General features: G+C 50.5%; 1 protein-coding gene across 13 annotated transcripts in view; it reads left to right on the top strand.

Moving 5' to 3' along the window:
- The window catches only part of Mtcl1 (microtubule crosslinking factor 1), a 119,254-nt gene that overhangs the window by 96,033 nt on the left and 1,790 nt on the right, over window positions 1–21,431 (top strand). For 11 of the 13 annotated variants that reach the window (XM_042259942.2, XM_076549807.1, XM_076549806.1 and 8 more), the window contains 5 exons: window positions 840–1,007; window positions 4,644–4,898; window positions 10,266–10,544; window positions 12,647–12,678; window positions 15,312–16,857. In XM_042259942.2, the coding sequence (XP_042115876.2) occupies window positions 840–1,007; window positions 4,644–4,898; window positions 10,266–10,544; window positions 12,647–12,678; window positions 15,312–16,857 (2,280 nt within the window). Of the gene's footprint in view, window positions 1–839; window positions 1,008–4,643; window positions 4,899–10,265; window positions 10,545–12,646; window positions 12,679–15,311; window positions 16,858–19,407; window positions 19,465–21,431 lie in introns of all 13 variants that reach the window. The other 2 variants (XM_016009937.3, XM_016009938.3) reach the window with 1 other exon arrangement.

Genomic DNA, 21,431 nt, shown 5'->3' with positions numbered 1-21,431 from the left:
GACAAACTTCCTCCATTTTTTCCCTCTTCTCTTCAGTTCTTAAGAGACGGGTTCTCTCTGTGTAGCTCAGGCTGGCCTGAAACTTGCAGTCCTTCTTCTTACTCTCCCCACAATGGGATTACAGGGGCTGTGTGCCCGACTTTGTGATACAGTGCCCGCGCCAACACACACTAAAACAGGAATCCGAGTTTTGAAGTGTGCCTTCAAAGGCTGGGCAGGGTCTGGAAAGCCTAATAGCTTTTATGTGAAGTACAAACGGCAACAAGTTAATAGCTCAGTCTTGGAATCAGCAGATGCCGTGTGAGCAAGTTGAGTATTTCACCTCCGGGTTTAATTAGGAGCTCTCAAAAGCCCCTCCCATCCCCGCCTGGCTTGTCCTTGTCATAGCCTCGTAGTGACCAGAACTCCAAGAGTGACTGCCCTGTGTCTCTGAGAGGTCTGGGCCCTCATTGATGACCTCTGCTTCAATAGTTGGCATTGGAGTGATGCTGTACCATAGTGGCCAGCCCAACTCCGAGCCCTGGATATCTCAAGTCCCACAGTGTGTCCTGACAGCCAATGGCTCCCAGTGGCCTTTGGCCACTTCTTGATTCTAAACCGACCCTCAGGGTTGAGAGCACCTCTGCCGTGGATGCCCACAGTACCGATCCATGGTCCATTCTCTGAACACACCTACCCAGAGCCTTGGCCTCAGGAGGCCTCAGGCCCTGGTGGGGACCATCTTGGATGATTGTAGACCAAACCCACAGGTACCTTCTGCAGGGAACCTGGCAGGTGCTCCAGCCCCCACCGGCTAAGAGACACTCTTTAGTGACATCCCCCTGACTCTGTTCCCACAGGTGGGGGAAAACCAGCAGCTGTTCAGGGCCCTCAAGGCCCTGCTGGAGGACTTCCGCTCGGAGCTGCGGGAGGACGAGCATGCCCGGCTCCGCCTGCAGCAGCAGTATGCCAGCGACAAGGCTGCCTGGGATGTGGAGTGGGCCGTGCTCAAGTGCCGCCTGGAGCAGGTACCTGCCCCCTCGGGCCACCTTCCTCTTGAACCCTGTGCCGGTCCCCTCTCCAGGATGAGTGAGGAAGACACAGATGACTTCTCCCCAGCCACCCCGGTGGGGGGAAGGGCAGGGAGAGGGGAGGAAGGGCAGGGAGAGGAGCCGGGGGTGGGGGGGTGGGGGGGTGGGGGGGTGAGGCTGTCAGGGAAGTGCCTCACCTCCCAAGTTCCTCTGTTCCCTGGGCGCCAAACAAGGATGTGGAGGAGCCCCATTGGAAAGGACAGCCAGTGGGAAGTTGTCGCCATGTGGACTGACTGTTCTGAATCACAGGAAGCCAGAGTAGAGGTTTTTGTGTTGTTTTGTTTTTTCATTCTTTTTGAGACAGGGTCTCACTATGTAGTTCTGACTGGACTGGAACTTGCTGTGTAGACCAGGCTGGGCTGGGACTTGATCTGTAGGCCAGGCTAGCGTCCCAGAGATTCACCTGCCTCTCTGCCTCCCAAGTGCTGAAATGAAAAGTGTGCACCAGCGCCCTGGCTTCAGCCTGTGGTTTTGTCAGCTCTGAAAAAGGGCAACATGTGGCTGCCCTTTAGAATTTTTGAAATATTGAAAGGAGCTTCCTTATTTATACCAAGGAAACTGAGACCCCGAAGGGTGCAGCTTGCTTCAAATCTGAGTCAGTGCTAGTGTGGGAAGAGCCCATGTGACCCACCTCCAGCGAGGATTTACAGCCCAGCCTTGGGAGTGTGGCTCGGGCCAGCTTCTCTGGGTGCCTCCCATATAGTGTCTACTGCTCCAGTGTGCTTCCAGGTCATAAGGCAGGAACAAGGTCTGTGTGTGTCATGCATTTTCTAGCCTTTGTTGCGAGGCAAACTACAAACTAATTAAAATTTTATATGGATTGGCTCAGTCATGAAAGGAAAAAAAAAAGTCTCCTAAAAAGGAGATACCTGTAAATAGCCTCAATTGTGATAAAAGACAAAAAGAAAACAGCTCTCCTAGGACTCCCCAAGTTCACTGTTCTGACCCATGACCTCCAGGTACCCCTCAAGATCACCCACACCACCACCACCTGACCCAGGATACCTCCCCAAGTCTGCCTGCAGTACCACTGAGCCCAGGCATCCCTCAAGTTCACTTGTCCTGCCACGTGAACTTAGGTACCTCCAAGGTTACCTGTCTTGCTGCTGACCCTGGGCACCCCTCCTGCCATCCGCCATCAGATTTCACAAAGCTCACCTGCTCTGTCCTCTGACTTCAGGTTTAGGCCTCATGGTCCTTGGGAAGGTAGGAACAGAGTCATTCAGGCCAAACTTACGAAATGATAGAACCGTGGCCCTGCTATGGTTCCTGGCTGCTCAGGCGAGGGCTTCTTACTAGATGCTCCGTTCATCCTGGCATCCAGTCTATCATGAAATTCGCGCAAGGATGCTCTTCCAGGAGGTGCCATTACATCCCTTTAGAAGTACCACTGGTGAGGGATCCGTGTAAATAAAAAGGAAGATATATTTGTTGATGCGAGCCACGTGCAGACATTGCATCTCTGTCTCAGAGGAGCCTGAGATCCACCAGTGGGTTGGCTACAGATAAAGCCTCAGGGGAGAAGAGTGCCTTCCCGCCAGGAAATGAGCTAGGACCTCAAGTTCAGAAGCCAGGTACCGTTCATCTTCAGTACCACAGACTGTTCATCTTCTGCCTCATTTGTTTAGGACGTTTCTTCCACATGCGCAGCCCGGGATCGGTGAATGGCCACTAATGCTGTCTGACTTGTCAACACAGCTTGGCCTTCTACTTAGATACAAATCAAACCCAGATATTTTCAGGGGAGCCCAAATCTCTTTTGTTTTGTTTTGTTTTTCTCCCAAACTAATCCTTGCTCTAAATACCTAGGATCCAGCAACAAATGGGATAGTCTTTGCTTAGCTGGGCTTGCTGGTGCATATCTCTAGGGAAACTGAGGCAGGGGGATCCCAAGTCTGAGGTCATCCTTGGTCACAGACTGGAACCAATTTCAAAATAAAAGCACCCGCCGAGCATGTGTGGAGCCCGTGGCTGCGTCTCTAGCCTACGGGGAAGCAAAGCAAAACACAGCTTTTCTGTTCCACTGAGTCAGTCCTCAGCGACCTGGCACAAGCCCGGAGGCTCTCTGAATAGAAAACCCTCTGCAGACGTGTGCACAGGCCAGTCTGATGGAGGCCGTAGTTGAAGGTCCCTCTTCCCTAACCAGCATACCTTGGCGTACCTGGGTTCTTTGACCAGCATGAACTTCCTCTCCCTCCCCATCCTCTGTACCATCACTGTTTACTTCTATATATGCCGTAAATACAAATGTATCACGACTGTGTGTGGTTTTTTTTCTCTGCCTCAGAGAATAAGTGATGTTTAAAATCAACTTTAAATGTTTAAAATGAGTTTTATATCTATATTTACTATTTCCACCGTGCATTTTTGGATAGATCCGAGTGTTGCTCCCATATTCCTTCTGTTTAAAGAAACTCCCCTGTCGGTCTGGGAGGGCAGGTCTGCTGGCAAGAGCTGTTTTTGTTGTACGTTTTCATTTCTGTCTGTTAGAAGAGGTTTCTCCTTCAGTTTTGAAATTTAGAATTTTATTGTCTTAGTGAGGTCTCTACTTCTCTGATAAAACATCCTGACTAAAAGCAATGTGGGGAGGAAAGAGTTTTAGTTTCAGCCTACACTTCCATATCCCTGTCCATCATTGAAGGATGCCGTGGCAGAAACGAGAGGCAGGAGCCTGGAGGCAGGAGCTGATGCAGAAACCATGGCGGAGTGCTGCTTACTGGCTTGCTCCTTATGGCTCGCTCAGCCTGCTGTCTTAGAGAACTCAGGACCATCAGCCTGGGGATGGCACCACCCACAACAGGCTGGGCCCTCCCATTATCAATTATCAGTGAAGACAATACCACACATGCTCGCCTGCAGGCCAGTCTTAAAGGGGCATTTTCTGAATTAAGATTTCCTTTCCCAGATCTGTTTAGGTTTGTGTCATTTATCCTGTTCGAATTTTTACCTCAGCTGCTTAGAGGTGCCCATCGTTCTCTGACTCACATCATTTCCAACGCGAAGTCTTGTGTAATCCTTGAGCACCGATGGTTCTAGGAACTGAGAGGGCTTAGGATAAACAGGATGCTTCGTGGGTACCCAGAGGAGGGAGACCTGCATGCACACCTTAGCGCTGTCACCTTTGCATAGTGTGTCTTTTCTCTCTCATGCCTACCAGTTTCTTCTTTGGTAGTTCTATGGTTTCTATATGTCACCCCTGGTGGTTTGACAGACATTTACTAAAGAACATCGGGTTCCATTGTTGTCCCAGAAAGGGGCCAAAGATATTGAACCAAGCATGGTATCACCTTCAAGGAGCTGTAGAGGCCAATGACGGAATGGCTTAGACTGGGAGGTGCAGCTAAGAAGGGGTCTGTAAGAGCTGTGATCCACAATCTATGAGAGTTTTACATCCGATATTCTTAATTCTGGCCTTAAAAATGAAATTTGTTTTGTTTTCCCATGGGATCGGTCCGGCTTGGCTTCAGTATGCATCCTGGGATCATGTGTAGATAGATATTCTGAGCTTCCTTTCTCCCTCGGGTGCTGTGCTTCAGAGGGGGTCTTCCTGAGTCTTTTCTTCTTCTTCGGCAGCTGGAAGAGAAGGCGGAGAAAAGCTTGGGAGAGCTCGACTCCTCTGCTGAGGGCAAAGGGGCCTTGAAGAAGGAGAGAGAGGTCCACCAGAAGCTCCTGGCTGACAGCCACGGCCTGGTCATGGACCTGCGCTGGCAGATCCATCACCGGGAGAAGAACTGGAACCGAGAGAAGGTGGAGCTGCTGGAGCGCCTGGACAGCGAGCGCCAGGAGTGGGGGCGGCAGAAGGAGGAGCTGCTGTGGCGGGTAGAGCAGGTGGGTGTGCCGCAGCCCCCAGCGTGGGCAGCAGCTGCAGCAGCGTGGGCAGCTTGCAGACAGCGCACGGCCCTGGCCAGGGGCACCTAGAGAAAGGAGCTTGCTGCTGTCTCCTGCTTTCTGTTAAGGGCATCCGGAAGAAGAGTGAGAAGTGCTAGGTTTCCTGTAGCGGAGGTCTGCTCCCATGTTCTGTGTGTGTTAGTTTCTTTTGTGTACCAGGATACCTGTGAGAACAACTTAAAAGATGTGGGGAAGCCTTGCACCAGTCAGTGGTTGCTTGGTGCGGTGTGCTTGGATGGTACATGGTGGCTGGAACACCTGGTAGAGGAGCTACTTCGTCTCATGGTGGACAGAGAAGCAGGGAGAATAATATAGAAGGACTGGGCAGGCTGTAGCTCCAAGAGCACAGCCCCGGGGACCTACTTCATTGAACTGGACCCCCATCTCTTTATGTCCTACCACCTTCTGGTAATGCCATCAACTTTGAATTTGTCTAGGATTTAATTCATTTATTAGGTCAGAACCCCCAGGATGTAGTGGCCTTAACTGAAAGGCCTGGCTTTCAAACAAACACACCCAGGTCAGCATTACTAATCTAGACATTTCTCAACCCAGTGAAGTTGACAGTCAAGGTGAATCATCGTACCCTTACATTACACACATCCTTTCATTGCAGAGTTTGTAGGCGATTTTGCCTTTATATGCATGTGCAGGGGCTGGGAAGGGACCTTTTAAAGGGATTTGAAGATTAAAGTTGAAAGGGGAGGTTATTTCGGGTTATCCGTCAGCGAGTTCTTCCCCAGAGTAAGCTAACACTTAGGATGGCCACGGAAGACGTGGTCGTGGTGCTGGCTGCAGCCTGGATGGAATTGTTCCCATTAGTGAAGTAATTACCAAATTGAGTTAGAAGTCATTGTTGGCTGGCGAGTGCTCCTGCTGTGGTATTGCTGAGCCGTGATTAGATAGGACCAGAATCAAGGGAGGTATCTGGTAGCTCATCATCTCCCGATAAACAAACTCAGATGGATGTGGGGAGGGCAGAGGGAGTTGTTTTCCTGCTGCTGGATAATGATTCTCTGCATTGCGTGCGCTTGGTGTGGTTTATATAGCTGCAGTAGGGCCAGAGTTATGTGCAGATTCAATTTTCACGTCACGCTGAGGAGAGGGTTTTGAATTCCTCCCTGGCTGGATTCCCACCCCCACAGATACCTTGCCTCTTTTCAATCTGTCACTCTTACGAATGCCCTAAGCCTCAAGAAATATCAGTCAGTTAGAAGTGGTAACTGGGAAGAAAGCCCACTCCAGATAGAAGGAGCGGAGGCCTTCCTGGGCTTGATCACCAATGAGTCACCTTGTTAATATTTGATATGGCTCCACTTCAAAATCCTCCAGATACTACCAAGAGGAAAGTTACCATTTCCTGTGTGGTTTGGAAATACAGCACTGGGAACAATCTGCCAGATCGTGCCTAGCATCTGTGCTCTGTTGAGTGGGTCTGTCGCGAGGCAGAACTCCAGGGCTGACAGTAGCATGCATTCTTACAAAATGATCACCAGTTTATCACACCCAACTTGACTTTTTCTTGGGAGACATGAACAGATGTCTCTGCCCCAGATGGAGTTCTGACTACAGGCCAAGAATGATTCCACCCCAATCTAGTTTAGTGAAGCGTTGAGTTTATTGGGGTTACGTACAGCACTGTGGATGAGGGGTTCCTTACAGGAGCCTGGGTGGCTCCTGGGTAGAATCCTCACTGAAGAGCCCACTGGAGCACCGTGATTCACAGGAGCTGCATCTCTGGTGCACAAACTGTAGGCAGCTCAGCCTCCAGGCAGCTCCTTCCTCCACAACTGTTAACTGCTTATATAACCTTGGGGGAGGGGGGACTCTTGGTGGATCTTCTAAGTTTCTGTGGTTCTCGGGCCCTGTAAGTCTCATGACGCTTTCTTCTCCCTCCAAGAGGCGCAGTGTTTTATCTCCTAGGAAACAACAGGTAAGCAGTGGCAGCCTGGGTACTAGGTGCTTCTTGGCCACTGCTTTGTGTCCCTGCCACACCCTGTGAGGCCATGGTGTCCCCTGTCATGGGCCTTTGGGGGTCCCCTCTGCCTGTCATTGCTGCTTGTTGATCCTGTCACAGGCCGCTTTAGTGTTGAAAGTCACGCTGTCAGCTAAGCAGGTATCTGAGGCTTTTGTGTTTCTTTGGGGGAGTAAGGAATTTCTAGGCAAAGAAGAACTTGGTCAGACGCATCTGGTAGCACTCAGTTTCTGAAGCAACAGTGACCCAGGGCTGAACTGTCTGTCACCTCACCTGGTGTTTCAGGTGTGCACCTGGCCCTCACACCTGTGCCGTAGGTCCTGCCGTCTGTGCAGGATTCCCTGCGCGTCAGGTCGGTCCACGATGAAAGGATGCTGCAGACGTGCAGATGCGGCTTTGAGAACTAAGTCTAGCCTTTCCGCGGGAGTTGTCCGCGTTGCATAGGGTTTTAGAGATCTCACTGCCCGATTTGAAAACTAGTACAGCGGCTGTACATAAGCATTCTCTGAAAGAGGAGGTTGGCTCAGATGCCCATGGAGATGTATGTCTTGTCCAGTTGCTTGCTGGTTTCATATCTAGCTGCATATTCCATAGATGAGCAAGAAATGTAACTGAATATTCCTCACGGCACCCACTTGATACTTGGCCCCCAGGGAAGCCGAATAACCTTGGCTGTGATAACTTGATATGGACAGGGAGAGAAGCAGCAGCAAATCCATTTTCCACTTCCAGGACATGTGCATCATACTTGCCCGGTGTCGTTAAGCTCCTGCATCATTTCTACGCGGTTTGTGTGGTGAACGACTGTAGGAATGTGCCTAAGGCATGTCTCATCTATCCTGGTAGAACTCTTATCTCGGCCCACGTTGGATTGGGGCGGGGAGTTAATTAACTTTCACGGAGTCACACTGGATTTCTCCATAGGATTGGTCAGCTCCCAGTACACTGTCACAGAATGTCTCTCTCTATACTTGTACTTGGGGAGCTAAAAAAAAAAAAAAAAAAAAAAGGAACCATCATGTGTCACCGATTCGCCCTCCCATTAATTTTCTCGAGTCAGTTACCTTTAGAACCTGAACGGCCAGCCCGTTTTCTAAAACCTGTGCACAAGGCGACCTCTTTCTTTCCACCCAGTTGTAAGGTGACACTCTTGAGATTTTTTGTTGTTTTTGTTGTGCTCAATGATTTGAAATCCAAACCTGTTAAATTTTCTATTTGCATTAAATGTCATTCCGCTGCAAGATCACAAGTACAGTAGGTGTGCGGCCCCAGGAAACCCTATCCGTTAAGGATCCATTATACTATTACAGCAGCACACAGGCATCTCGGCAGCAGGGACTGCCAGCGTGAGCCACTTCAGTTCTTTTTTTTTTTTTTTTTAGGGAATCTGACACTTAGCAGCCCTGGTGCAAACTGCTGCTGGCTGCCTGGGTTTATTTTTGAAACCCGCTTTACTGAGTTGGAACGTGGTTGTTCATAGCTCTCCTCTTTGGTCGGTCCTTCTCCCCCTTCACACACACACACACACACACACACACACACACACACACACACACCCTCAGTGCACATTTACAGCTCCCAATGTGATTCTTGCATTTTAATTCTCTGCCCAAAATAACTTGGGAGATGATCATGTGTTGAAATTCATCCGCACTGACATGCGTTAGAGAAATATAATGAAAAGCTTTCCTATATATATATATATATATATATATATATATTTCCAAGTAAAGCATTTAGCATCATTAAGGGAACTGCGAAGAAATGTGTCATTAGGAAGGGGGAGGAGGGAGTGGAGGGGCTGAGCTAAAATCTGGAGTGATCTGTTTGTTCCCTCATATAACAGTGAACCTGATACAGACTGGCATCTTAAGATTTGGCTGCTGGTGGGGACCCCCATCTTCTCATAGGCTAGCAATAATGTTCAAAGACGTTTGTTTGAACACCTCCAAAATTAGAAAATGAGCTGAGGGTCCTTTGGTCCTGTCCAGCTTCCTCCTGATCATGCACAGTCCACGCTGCTGCAAGCTCATGGATGCAGACTCAAATGGCTTCAGAGACGCAACCTGTGAAGATGCTCCTAAAAGCCAGTCTGGGTTTGAGGGTTTTTTTTTTGTTTGTTTTTGTTTTTTTAGAACTTCCTTCACCATCTCAGCATTTGAGGATTGGAAATCTTGAGTCAGCCACTCTTTCCAGTGAAATCCAAATGACATTCTGATCGTTAGATAATTTACTTATTCAAGAGGATAGTCGGTCTAGGAGAGCGTGCACTCTCATATCATAAAGTCCGAGGTGAGAATAGCTTCAGGCCCCGATTGCACTTTCTATAAGTGTTTAGAAAGAGAGAGGCGGTGAAGAAGAGAGCCGAAGCCTGTGAGCCACACCCCTGGGACATCCCGTCGGGCCTCTGTGAGTTTACATAGCTCTCTGATAAAATACCCCCACTAGGGATCTCCCACTGGAAGAAAGTGCTTATCTGCTGAGTGAACTGCACATGCCCGGCCCCTCTGTGGCTCACCTGTTTGCACATCTCCACTGAGCTGGGCAAGATTTGGGAAATCACTTTGCTTGCAGAGCAGCAAGGCACACATCCACAGCTTCAGCCCCTGCCTCCTTGAAGTGCTGGGGATTGGACCGGGGCCTTGCGAATGCTAGGCAAGTGTCCCCTGCCCCTTCCTCAACACTCCCAGTGACCTGTCTGCCCGCTATTGCTTTAGTTTACCAGATCAGGCTGAAACGTGTGCCAGATCTTCAGTCATCTTTACAGCTAAGTTTGAACTCTCTCCAGCAAAGTTAAAGTTGTCTTTAGCACCATGTGGCCACAATCCAGTTCGGTTACTTGGGTTATATATAGAATTTGTTATCTGCCTTAGGAAAATGGGGTTCATTTCAGGAGTTTGCCATTCATGGCAGTATTCCATGGAGCATAACTAAAGTTCTGGAGGTAATTGCAAAAGAAAGTACTAAACACGATGCTTATTCCCATTAAACTTAAAAAAAAAAAAAAGTCTAATTTCCCATGAGCACAAATTGATAAATTATTGGACTATAACAAAAATGAAGCAGACAACAGCAAAATCCCTTAGTACATAAATATTTGCATCGGGAAGAGTCCGTAGTCCTGGTAAAGTGCACTTTTCTTTAGAAGGCATTTGCATTTGTGATATTACTGTAGGACATTTTGAAACTGAGGGCATGACTTTAAGAATATTTGCTTCTAGCCAAGTCTTTTCAGGTAGACACTTGCAATTCAACATAGTGGAGAAAGGATGGTCTTAGAGAAATTGTCACACTGGAAAGGGAGGCTGATTCTTTCCATTTTTAACACTCAGTTGCAGAAAGAGAACAGTCCCCGGAGAAGTGGCAGTTTCCTCTGCAGTCAAAAGGAAGACAACCCTCACCCTTTTCCACACCAAGGAGGCCTCCGTGCACCCCGACCTGTGTCCATATGGCCCTGTGCAGACACTGACTCCATCCCATTTGAAGACCGGCCGCTTTCCAAACTGAAGGAGTCGGACAGGTGCTCGGCCAGCGAGAACCTGTACTTGGATGCTTTGTCCCTGGATGATGAACCAGAGGATCCGCCACCCCTCAGGAACTGCCTTGCCGAGGTCAGCCGGGGTTTGTGCTCTGAGGTCCCTAACAGCAGGAGGGGGCTGTCATCAGCTGCAGCCAGTGTCTGGCAGATGCCCCTCCCGGCAAGTTCCCCAGACAACCTGTGCCTTGAGCCCAGTGACCCTTTGCCAATGGAGACGGTTTTGTTTGGTGGGCCTGACCCTACTCCTGTGGTCAGTTTAACTTAGCCATCTTGCTGTGGGTTTAGAAGTGCTGGACTAGGGTTGCATGCAACATGAAAACTCTCAAGAACGAGTGTAGTCAACAAAACACAATAGACAAAATAAATGTGTATTTTCAACTTTTCTTGAAATCATAATACAGTTTTCTGATTCTAGAAAACCAATGGCTGAGAAATAGTTCTGTATTAAGGAATTTCTTAACATTTAATAGATATCACTAAATGGCAGCTGATGTAAATATTCTGGGCAAAGGGAAAAAGATCCAACAATTGAATCAACAAATGAGAGAATTAAAGAGAGCCACCAAAATTTCTGTGGCACAATGTTATTTATTTTCCCGTGATGATTTTTGTTTGTGTGTTTGTTTGTTTGTTTGTTTGTTTGTTTTGTTTTGTTTTTTGAGACAGGGTTTCTCCATGTAGTTTTGGTTCCTGTCCTGGATCTTGCTCTGTAGACCAGGCTGGCCTCGAACTCACAGAGATCCGCCTGGCTCTGCCTCCCGAGCACTGGGATTAAAGGCATGCACCACCACTTCCTGGCTGATTTTGGTTTTAAAACCTCATTTTAAAAAACTGGTATAGGAATAGTGAGACCCTGTCTCAATAAAACCGGATGATGGGGTGGGAACACTAGTATAGGAATCGTTACATGTGATCCAATTAACAGTGACTCTACTGGGTACTGTTCTTTCTAATACCTCAGACTTACAGGGACTTGCCTCAGATAGTGCTGAAATATGGGGACATTGTGTGAGTTGAATGTCCATGTTTCAAAATGCTGAGACCACAGGGTTTCGGGTTTCCAATTTTTATGCAGTTTGGGATATTTACATATTCATAATAAGGTTTCTTGAGGATAGGACTCAATTCAAACACAGAAATCATTTATGTTTCATATACACCTATGCCTGTAGCCTAATGGCAATTTTAGTCTATATGTTTATTTTGTGTGTGAAACAAATGTCAGAAATGTTCAGGTTTTGAAGTATTTCAGGTTACAGATTTTTGGATAAAGGGATGCTCAACCACGTATGTCAGTCACGTCAGTGACGTCAAATATTTGCCTTACCCTCAGCAGTGTGTGTCAGGTTGGTAGAATGTCTGTTGGTAGGTAGGCCCTGCCACAGGTCTGCAGGCGATCTCTGGTCCAGCTTTGTAGCCGAGAGAGCCAAAGATCCAAGAGAGACCCTTCCTCAACTCTGTTGGAGGAAACAAAGGCTTGCTGTCTGTGAGGAAGGACATGCTTCAGTGTGACTGTCCCAAGGAGTATGGCTTCATTACTGTCAAGTGATTGTTTCTTCCAGTGTGTCAGCATGCAAGTCTTTTTCTCAATAGACAGACAGCCTTTGCCATTGTGTTGTTGACCACACAGCTCCTGCTGCTCTTAAGGGGAAGTCACTGTTTTTCTACTTCTGATCCTAACTAAGAATATTCAACAGCAAGCAGGAGCCCCTGCCCGGAAGATGCCACCCATACCAACCTCCATAGCAAGATTTGGACCAGAGGACATCGGTCTCTCAACTCTCCACTCACTCTGTTAGCTTCCACGCCTCCACTAACATACGCACACTTGGACTTACCCGGGATGGCCAGTTCTTTGAACTTCAGTGGGGAGGTCCTCTACGGGAACACAGGAGAGCCATTTACTCAACCAGCTTTAGAGTCAGTGTTCCTCGCTCAGGCAGGCCCCTCCCTCCCTGGGGAGGCTACAGAAGCTCTTGCACTCCCATGATGCTGCGGATGCTGCTTTTACTGTTAAGACTTCAAAGGGCTCCGGGCAGTAGCCCAGAACTGGGCCTCAGTGAGCATTTTAAACCACATCTTAAGGGGCCAGAGCAAAACGAGTCACTTTAGCCCAGACAGGATTCCTAGGAAGCCAAAATCGACTGATTCTGACAAACATTTGTTTTTTTACAGGAAGAAGAAAGTTGCAAGGGAAATCTTCAAAGGTAAGTAAAATTGATTGCTAAATTAGAAATCTTTCATTCTTAAGGTCCTACTGTTTTGATGCAGTGTTTATGGGTACTCTCCGGAATAGTTTACATTAAGTAGTTGCTATTAAATTATTGGCTTCGTGGATTAGTATTAGCAACCAAAGGAACACACGCTGATGTGTGTCTTATGACAAGAACTTTGCAGTGCTTGAAAAGGTCAGTTTTTCAAAGGTCTGTGGAAAACTTTCTTCTTATGGGCCGCTCAGAAAACCGCTCCTTTCAGGAGGCATTGCTCCTGGTACATGGGGGATTTGTTGTTACAGTCCTTCCTGCGGTGATCCCCCAGAGGAAACCGACCGAGCTGCGGCCCTTCGTGTTAGCTGCACACCAGCTTCCTGCTCGAGAACCCATGCTTTCTGGTTTCTGCCTTTTCTTCCTTCTGTACATGGAGACACGTTATCTCCATCCCATCTGTTTCTCCGGCAGTTTGCCACTTTCAGTAACCCTCCTCCTTTTGGTCTGTGATCTTGGAGGCTGTAAGTGACCACCTCCTTTGGAGCCTACGTTGTCTGATGTCCACGCAGCCGACAGAGTTGTCTGGGCATGGTCCTGCCCTTCTCTGGTCTTCCCTGGGCAATGCAAAGTATACCTGAGGGCTTGGGTAGTCCGGAAGTAATCCTCGTATGCCTCTTACTGCTCTGTTTCCCTGGGTCTGGGACTTAAGTGCCTTGGGCCTCGGTCGCCTCATCCACAAATAGGAGGGTTTCAGATGCTTGAACGATTTTGTTGTTTTATTTTCTTGGAGAGTTTCAGATTCTTGAAAGATTGTGCTGTTGTATTTTCCTTGTGTAGTTTACACATGGGAGCACACGGGAAGCCAGTCAGTATCTGACACAGAAGCAGCCCACCCAGTTTAACTGCCCCTCCAACTGCTCTGCCCATTCCCAGCAGCATCCACAGCTCTGTGTCCAGGTGAAGGCTTCGAGCCGTTTGCTTTTGGTAGTCCAGGCCTCCCCATCTCTCTGGTTCTCTTTTGCACTCTGTTTTTAAATCTTATTTGCTTCTGTTGATTTCAGAAGGAGTCAACACGGGGGGCTGTGCATTTTAAGTAGCATCAAAATGTTCAAAACTGTGAAGGTACCGACCCCCTCCCCTGGCCATGCACCGTGCGAGTTCTAGCCCTATGGTGGGTCCTGCCCTATCTCTTATATCAGGAGGCACTTGAACATGCTTCCTCTGCGTCCTAGTCTCGTTTCATCAACGTGGCTGCTTCTAAGGTCCATGCCCCTTCGTTCTTTCTCATCCCTGTGCTCCTCCATCCAGCTAACCCCAGGGGCACGAAGCCCCCACCCGTGGCCACCACTGGTGGTTCTGTGTAGCAATCATTGAGCATTCAGACTTGCTCATGGAGGAGCCCCAGTCTGGCCTGACTGTGATCACCAGGCTCTGTGGAGGGGTGATCTGTGCCCTGGGTCTGGGATCCCCTCTGACATGGCCAGGGCTAAGACAGAACCCTAGGTACACACTGTCTGTCAAGGGGAAAGGAAACTGATCTAGCGGGATGGTAAGTTGGTGTCTGCCTTGCCTCCCACTTCTGCTGCAGTTGGAGTGACTCTGGGCCACAGAGGTTCTGTCACCGGAGGTGGTGGACACACCCAGTCCCCAGCCTCTGACCATTTGTTCGCCCTGGTGGCTAGGCAAGCTGTATGACTACTAGCCCAGCCACCTCCTGACTTGTCCAGTATGGCACCCCACCGCCTCTGGGGAGACTGAAGAGCAGCTTGGAAAGCATTCAACAAATTTACGTCGGATTGAAAGATGAGGAGTTAAAATGCTTGCCCTGAGGATCTGCACCCATGTGCATACGCACTGGGCAATGGCTACCAAAGTCCAGCTATTGTGACTCACCTGTCTTCCCTCTTTACTGTTGTTTGTGTGTCGGAGGGAGTTTTCCTCCTACAGAGGACAGAAAGAACACATAGAGAGAGACCACTTGCCTATAGAGAGGAAAGCGGAGAGAGGAGAGTACGCCCTCATACCGAATTGCGTGGGCTTGATCGGAATCTTGTTTGAAACAAGACTAGAAGCTGACCACATCCCTGTTTTCTCCCACATCTTCCAAGTGGCCTTTGGAGACTGTTAGTCCTTCAAGCCAGTGGAGGATGAGGCTGGGTGAAAAGAGATGGGGACCTATAGATGTTTCACCAGACTCTCTCTGCCGCGTCCTACGGCTCACTGTAGCTAGAGATTAGGGCGTGTTCATCTGCACGGGTGGATGGAAACCATGGAAGCCAGTAGAGGATAATGCTCCTCAGTGGGCTGAGTGGCCAGACCACAGCCTGGAATTAGCTGTGACCGGGTAGATAATCCATGTGTCTGTGTAGCCATTGCGGCGGGGGGTAGGGTGGGAGGGTGGGGGGGGTGGGGGATGGGGGGTAAGCTCTATTAAATTCACACCAAGGCAAGGCTGTAGGCACAATTGCAGAGCAGTACAACTGTGGACATTCATGGGGTGAGCATATCAGCCACCCAGGATATCGAGTGGCTGGCCTGATTTTTTAAGAGGTAGGTAGAGGCGGGCACCTCCGTGGGTATGTCTTGTGTAGAGCACAGCCCAGAGCCGACATCTGCTCTCCTTCTTTCCCCAGGGCTGTGTCCGTGTCCTGTATGTCTGAATTCCAGCGTCTGATGGACGTCTCCCCATTCCTGCCTGAGAAGGGCCTGCCGTCTGCCAGCAGCAAGGAGGACGTCACTCCGCCCCTGTCTCCCGATGACCTGAAGTACATCGAGGAGTTCAACAGCAAAAACTGGGACTACACTCCCCCCAGGACTGGGACTGATAGGCCTCCAGACCTCTGGGCAGACAGGACCGAGGTGGGGCGGGTAGGACAGGAGGCCACCACAGAGCCTTTCCCTGACTCCTCCTGGTACCTGACCACAAGTGTCACCATGACGACGGACACCATGACCAGCCCGGAGCACTGCCAGAAGCAGCCCCTGCGGAGCCACGTCCTCACCGAGCAGTCTGGGGTGCACGTATTGCACAGCCCACCTGCCATCCGCCGGGTGGACAGTCTAGTGTCGGGCGGGGAGGGCAGGAGCCGAGGGGACCCTGAGGGCCCCTTCCCCGTGAGCAGAGCGAGAGGGAACCTGGCAGATGCCAAGGGAGGTCACCCGGAACCCGTGCTCAACAGGTGGCCTTGCGCCCCACCCAGGCACCCCCGAGACTATGTGGAGGGGTCCCTCCGCCCCCTAGACAGACCCATCTGCCCCTCCCTGGGGTTCACCTCCCCCCTGCACAGCCTAGATATGTCTAAGAACATGAGTGATGACATGAAAGAGGTGGCCTTCTCTGTCAGGAATGCCATCTGCTCTGGTCCCGCTGAGCCACAAGTCAGGGATATGGCTTGCCAGACCAACGGGTCCAGGGCTGCAGGGACACAGACCATCCAGACAATCAGTGTGGGCCTGCAGACTGAGGCCCTGCGGGCCGGCGCCGGTGGCGTCACCAGCAGCCCCCACAAGTGTCTCACACCAAAAGCCGGAGGTGGCACCACACCCGTGTCTTCTCCTTCCCGAAGCCTTAGGAACAGACAGGTGGCCCCTGCCATCGAGAAGGTGCAGGCCAAGTTTGAACGCACCTGCTGCTCCCCAAAGTATGGTTCCCCCAAGCTTCAGAGAAAGCCCCTCTCAAAAGCTGACCAGCCAAATAGCAGGACCTCACCGGGCATGGCCCAGAAAGGGTTCAGCGAGTCGGCCTGGGCTCGCTCCACCACCACCAGGGAGAGCCCTGTGCACACCACCATCAACGATGGCCTCTCCAGCCTCTTCAACATCATCGACCACAGTCCCGTCGGGGTGCGAGCCGGGAGCCGCTCTCGCTCAGCGGAACCTCGCCAGGAGCTGGGTCCAGGCCAGGAAACGGGCACTAATTCCCGAGGGAGGTCGCCCAGCCCCCTAGGGGTGGGCTCAGAGACGACGTGCCGGGGGGATGGTGGAGAGAGCACACCCGTGAGACAGGACTTATCCGCGCCCCCCGGCTACACACTCGCTGAGAATGTGGCCCGGATCCTCAACAAAAAGTTGTTGGAGCATGCCTTAAAGGAGAAGCTAGCCAGCACCCACAGCCCCTCAGGTCTCACCAGCGACAGCCACACCGGAGACGCAGGACCAGCTGAACCAGGATCCATGGAGGTAAACTGGGTACTGCCCCATTCATTGCCCATCAGCTCTGCCTTTAGCAGCCTAGCACAGGAAGCCTGGGGCGGATCCTGGGCAGTGGTTTCAGGAGTCCTTGTAACTGGGCAGGGATGAAGCGAGCTGGGAAATGGACCAGGCAGAAAGATAAACCTTGAGTAACTTATAAGAAAGTTTACTTTTACTGTCCTCAAAATCGTGAGGACGCGGTTTGGTCTGACTCTGTCCTCTGGTCTGGGATTTGTCTTTCTCTCTTGGTCTGGGATTTGTCCTGGGGTATCTCTCTGTGTGACTTGGTGCAAGTGTGAAAACTGAGTGAGCAGAAGCCATGCGTGCATGCCTGTCTGGTCAGGACTTCTCCACACTGCAGATCTTTATGTGTGGCTTCCTGGGGGGGCATGCTATAGTGTATTTAGACCACATAGACACAAACTTCTTTGATTGGGAACTACAAGAATAGCTTTTGGATTCTCAGGCCTCCTCAGTACAGAGTTTGTCATCTTATGAACCACCCTTCACTGGAATCAGGTAATGGATAAAGTAAAAACTGTGCCCTAATAGAATATGGCAGTGGCAACTGAATTCTATTGACACATATGCCCATATGTGTTCTTACACTGGAAAAACAAACAACAACAACAAAAAAAACGAACGAACAAAAAACACACACGCAAACAAGGGCACCCACGGGCATGGTGGTCCACAGCTTTAGGGAGACAGAGGCAGGTGTATCTCTTTGAGTTCTAGGCCATCCAAGGCTACCTAATGAGAACCTGTCTCAAAAGAAAGAAAGAAAATCCCATGCCCACAGCAAGTGATGACAGCAGCAGGGATTTGCGCCTCACTGTCAAGGCCTCGCTGACAGAGCAGGCCTGTCCAGTCAGTGATCACATGACTGCAACTCCTAGGAGCCTGGCTCTGCACGTGTGTTCGTGAGCCTCGTCCAAGCCCAGCCACTCCCATGTCCAGCAAGGGCAGGGGCAGAAGACAGCAGGGCGCTCCCAGGCTACCCACCGCGTCCTTGCACGGAGTCAGCTCTGGCTTCCCGTGTGACATGAGGAGAAAGGTGTGCCTCCTCTGCCGCTCGCCCCACACCGGTCACAGGTTCCCCGTCCAGCCCTTGGGGGAGTATTCAAAATAGAGAGTTCCCACCAGAAGTAGGTCAGGCCATGCTGGTTTTGACAGTTACCTATAGAAACTGGCAATCCCCTGAGCTGCTCTTCCCAAGGTCTGAGTTTTAGGGACAGATTTGCCACATGCTCTGCCAAGAATGGACAGCACAGGATAAGAGTTCTCAGGTAACAAATGGTGTCTCTTTTGATATTTTGTACCAGCAAACCTCAGGAGCCCTCAGATAAGTTCCTGTGGCTTGGGAGGGTCTGTGTGTACATGAATACTCTGCCTTCAGTTACAAGAGAGCTTGTTTTAAAGCATTGTCCATTGGCTGTCTTGAGTTTCTGCTCTTATTAGAGGCCAAGTAGAAATTAAGTTTGGGAACCAAAGAACCTTTGTATTCTTGACAGCAAATGCTTAGAGCAACTGGGTGATGCGGAGGTTTAATAGTTGATAACACATAGTTGAATGGAGTCAGTGCCTGGGTGTGCAAAACTCACGATGTCACTGCAGATCACTCTGCACGGCCCTTATTCTCCGAAAAGCACCTGTGTCGAGCCTCGAGCCTCCCCTGCACCCCTCCCACCCCCCATCCCCTACCCCCCACCTTGTTGGCTCCTAAGCAAGCTGAGTGTCGCAACAGGGCACACAGCCAGTTTCAGGGGCCAAGAGCCCACGGGGAGACTCACCGGCAGCGTTTCAAGGCCGTGGGTTCGTCTTCCCCTTTCTCTCAGCAGTTTGCCTGTTCTGGGTGCCAGCAGAACCAGTTCTGCTTGGATGGACCCCACGTAATAGGCCCGTTGGGAATCACGTCTTGCCTCGGTGACCTTGTGGCAGGTCTGGCTTTCATGCCCCGAGCCGCGGAGTCGCTGGTGTTTGCCTAGCCCGTGCCAGGCACCCTGTGTAGCATGTTACTGGGGTCTCAACACATGAGAGACAGGAAGCGTCCCTTCTGTGCTTCCCTCTCACCCCTCAAGTGACCCTGGCCTCTCTCTCTTGAAGCTTGGCAGCAAAGGCAGAGATGTGCCAAGAGAGCGATCTGGCATCCTTCCCTCCCAGAGCTAAGTGTACTGGGGTACATTCACGCACAGGCAGGTGTAGCTTGTGGTGAGCAGAACAAGCCAGGCTGTGTATCCAGACACACCACTACACCCCTCACATTACGTGCTGTCAGAGAGCTGGGGGGCCACTGCCTGTCCCTGGTTCTGCTCCCTTCTTCAGTCTGTTGGCACATGGCAGGAGACAGTCCTGTGGGCTGAGTGCCATGGCCGCCGCCTCCTGCCCGTACCCTGCCTGCCTCTGAGTGAACTCGGGGACCACCGTTCTCTCCTGGAGGCCGTCTTAGAGCAGGGACTCTGCTTGTACTGTTCTTCTGTTTGAAACCTACTTTCCAACGGACTTGTTTTTCTCTCCTTTCTCTGCCTGTCTGTCCAGAACCAAACTGTCTTACTAACTGCCCCATGGGGACTCTAGCCCTGCCTGCCTCACACTGTAAGTGCCTCCTTCTCTCTCGCTTCCGCCTGTCCAGAGAGTTGTATGTGTAGCTGATGTGCTCATGGTTGTCATCCATCACCATCTGTAGAGATCCACTCTCACCCCCCAGGAATGGACCCCAGTACAGATACCCCGCTTTGCCTGCTCCAGGGTTGACTACTTAGCTTGTAGTTTCCGCTGGGGTTTCTCCCGTCCTGGAGTTTGCAGTTCGAGCAAGAGAGAAACATTGGCTAGGAAGGACCGTCTCAGGCCCTGCCTGGAGGAGCCTTTGAACCCTGCTTCTGTTGGTTTTAGACCCACACACCACGGCTCACTGGCATTTCAGTTGCATATGTGTGCTGTGGTGTGCTGGGGTGTGGTGTGCATAATGTGTTGAGCCTTCTCACTCATTTTTTTTTTTCAAACAATCGTGCCAGAAAGAATAAACCCAAATGTCTTTTGTCCTTCCAAATAAGTCTACTGGTGAAAAAGTAAGTCCTTGATAAGTATCAATGAATAATAATACTCTGAATGAATAATAACAGAGACATCTCTGTTGCCTGTATTTTTGAGAACTCAGCATGGCCGTCGGAGCCTGAACTGAGTGAGACCTATGAGAAAGTACACGTTGTGGTTTGAGTCGGGGATGTAGTCACCCTCCTAATCTACCTGAAGTTAAGAACTGAAGCAGAGCCATGCTGTACGTGGTGGCGCACACCTTTAATCCCAGCACTGGGGAGGCAGAGGCAGTGGATATCAGTGAGCTTGAGGCCAGCCTGGGCTACATAACAATGTCAAGGCCAGCCAGGGCTACATAGTGAGACTCTGTCTTGGGGCTAGGGGAGACATAACCACCATCAGATAGAAGTCATGTCCCCATAGCAGGGGGAGGGGCTGAATGGCCAAGAAATTGGTGGACAAGACCATTTACACACAGCCACCCCACTGGCTTCTGAGTAAAGGACAGCATCGCTCATTGTGTGTGCTGGTGTCTTACTAAGGAAATGTTAGTTTCCTTGACATTGTGGCTGCACATTTTTTTTTTTTCCTGCATGAACAGGTGCTAGTGAGAGGGTTTGATGGTCTCTGGGAAGAGCTCGTTCTATTCGGCCTCAGTGGGAAGAGGGCCTGGATAGATCCGTAGCAGCAGCCACACCGATATTCAGCAAACGTGTGCATGCTCACTCCTGTAGTACTGGGAGCAGGGACGTGGATTTCACAAACCATACCCACCCTCCTCCAGGTACTGTGAGTTGAGGTAACGAGACAGAGATACGGCCTTGACCTCACGCGTATCCACGTGGTAGCTATAGGCACATCCTGGCTGTCATGGTACTATCAGTATAAATGGCCCAGGGAAGAGCCTCCTAGGTCAGTTAGGAGGCATCTGATGGAATGGTCTCAGTGTTAATGTTTCCTTCCTTGCTGTCCCCTCAGGGATGAGGGGAGGACTCTACCCCATTACTCCATTGCCCTTGCAGAAGCCTGTGGGTCCCTTGCCGCCCTCGGGTCATGACATCCTCACTGGCCATCTCTGAGCATCCTTGGTCATGTTCTCATCTTCTCCCAAGAGCCATCACCTGCCCACTGGACACAGCATCTGTCCCTCCATCTCTGCTGTTCCTGATCTCTTCATTCTGGGTCCTTCATTGTCTGTCATGTCTAGATCTCCCAGTTCACCTCTTGACTTCCATTGTGGGGCCTTATTCCTCGACATCCTCTTTGTGCCTTTCATCACGGTACTATACCTCCTCACGTTTTGTGTGAGCATCACACTGCGTTGTGACCCAGCCCCCCACCTTCCTGTGTGTTAGTAACTTCCGAGTTTGGACATTCCCATTCCCTGACACGCAGGCAAGGGACACGTAGCACCACATTCCCTTTAAACAAGCCAGCGGCCACAGGTGATCTGCACCAAGACTGAATGCTGTGTGTCACGTGGTCAGCAGCCCTCAGAATGTTACAGTGGCCGAAACCCAAACACA

This window comes from Peromyscus maniculatus, chromosome 13 (genome assembly GCF_049852395.1).
Source record: "Peromyscus maniculatus bairdii isolate BWxNUB_F1_BW_parent chromosome 13, HU_Pman_BW_mat_3.1, whole genome shotgun sequence".
Classification (NCBI taxonomy): Eukaryota; Metazoa; Chordata; class Mammalia; order Rodentia; family Cricetidae; genus Peromyscus; species Peromyscus maniculatus.
The sequence above is the reverse complement of the archived record's forward strand: the minus strand, read 5'-3'. Positions and strand labels throughout refer to the sequence as shown.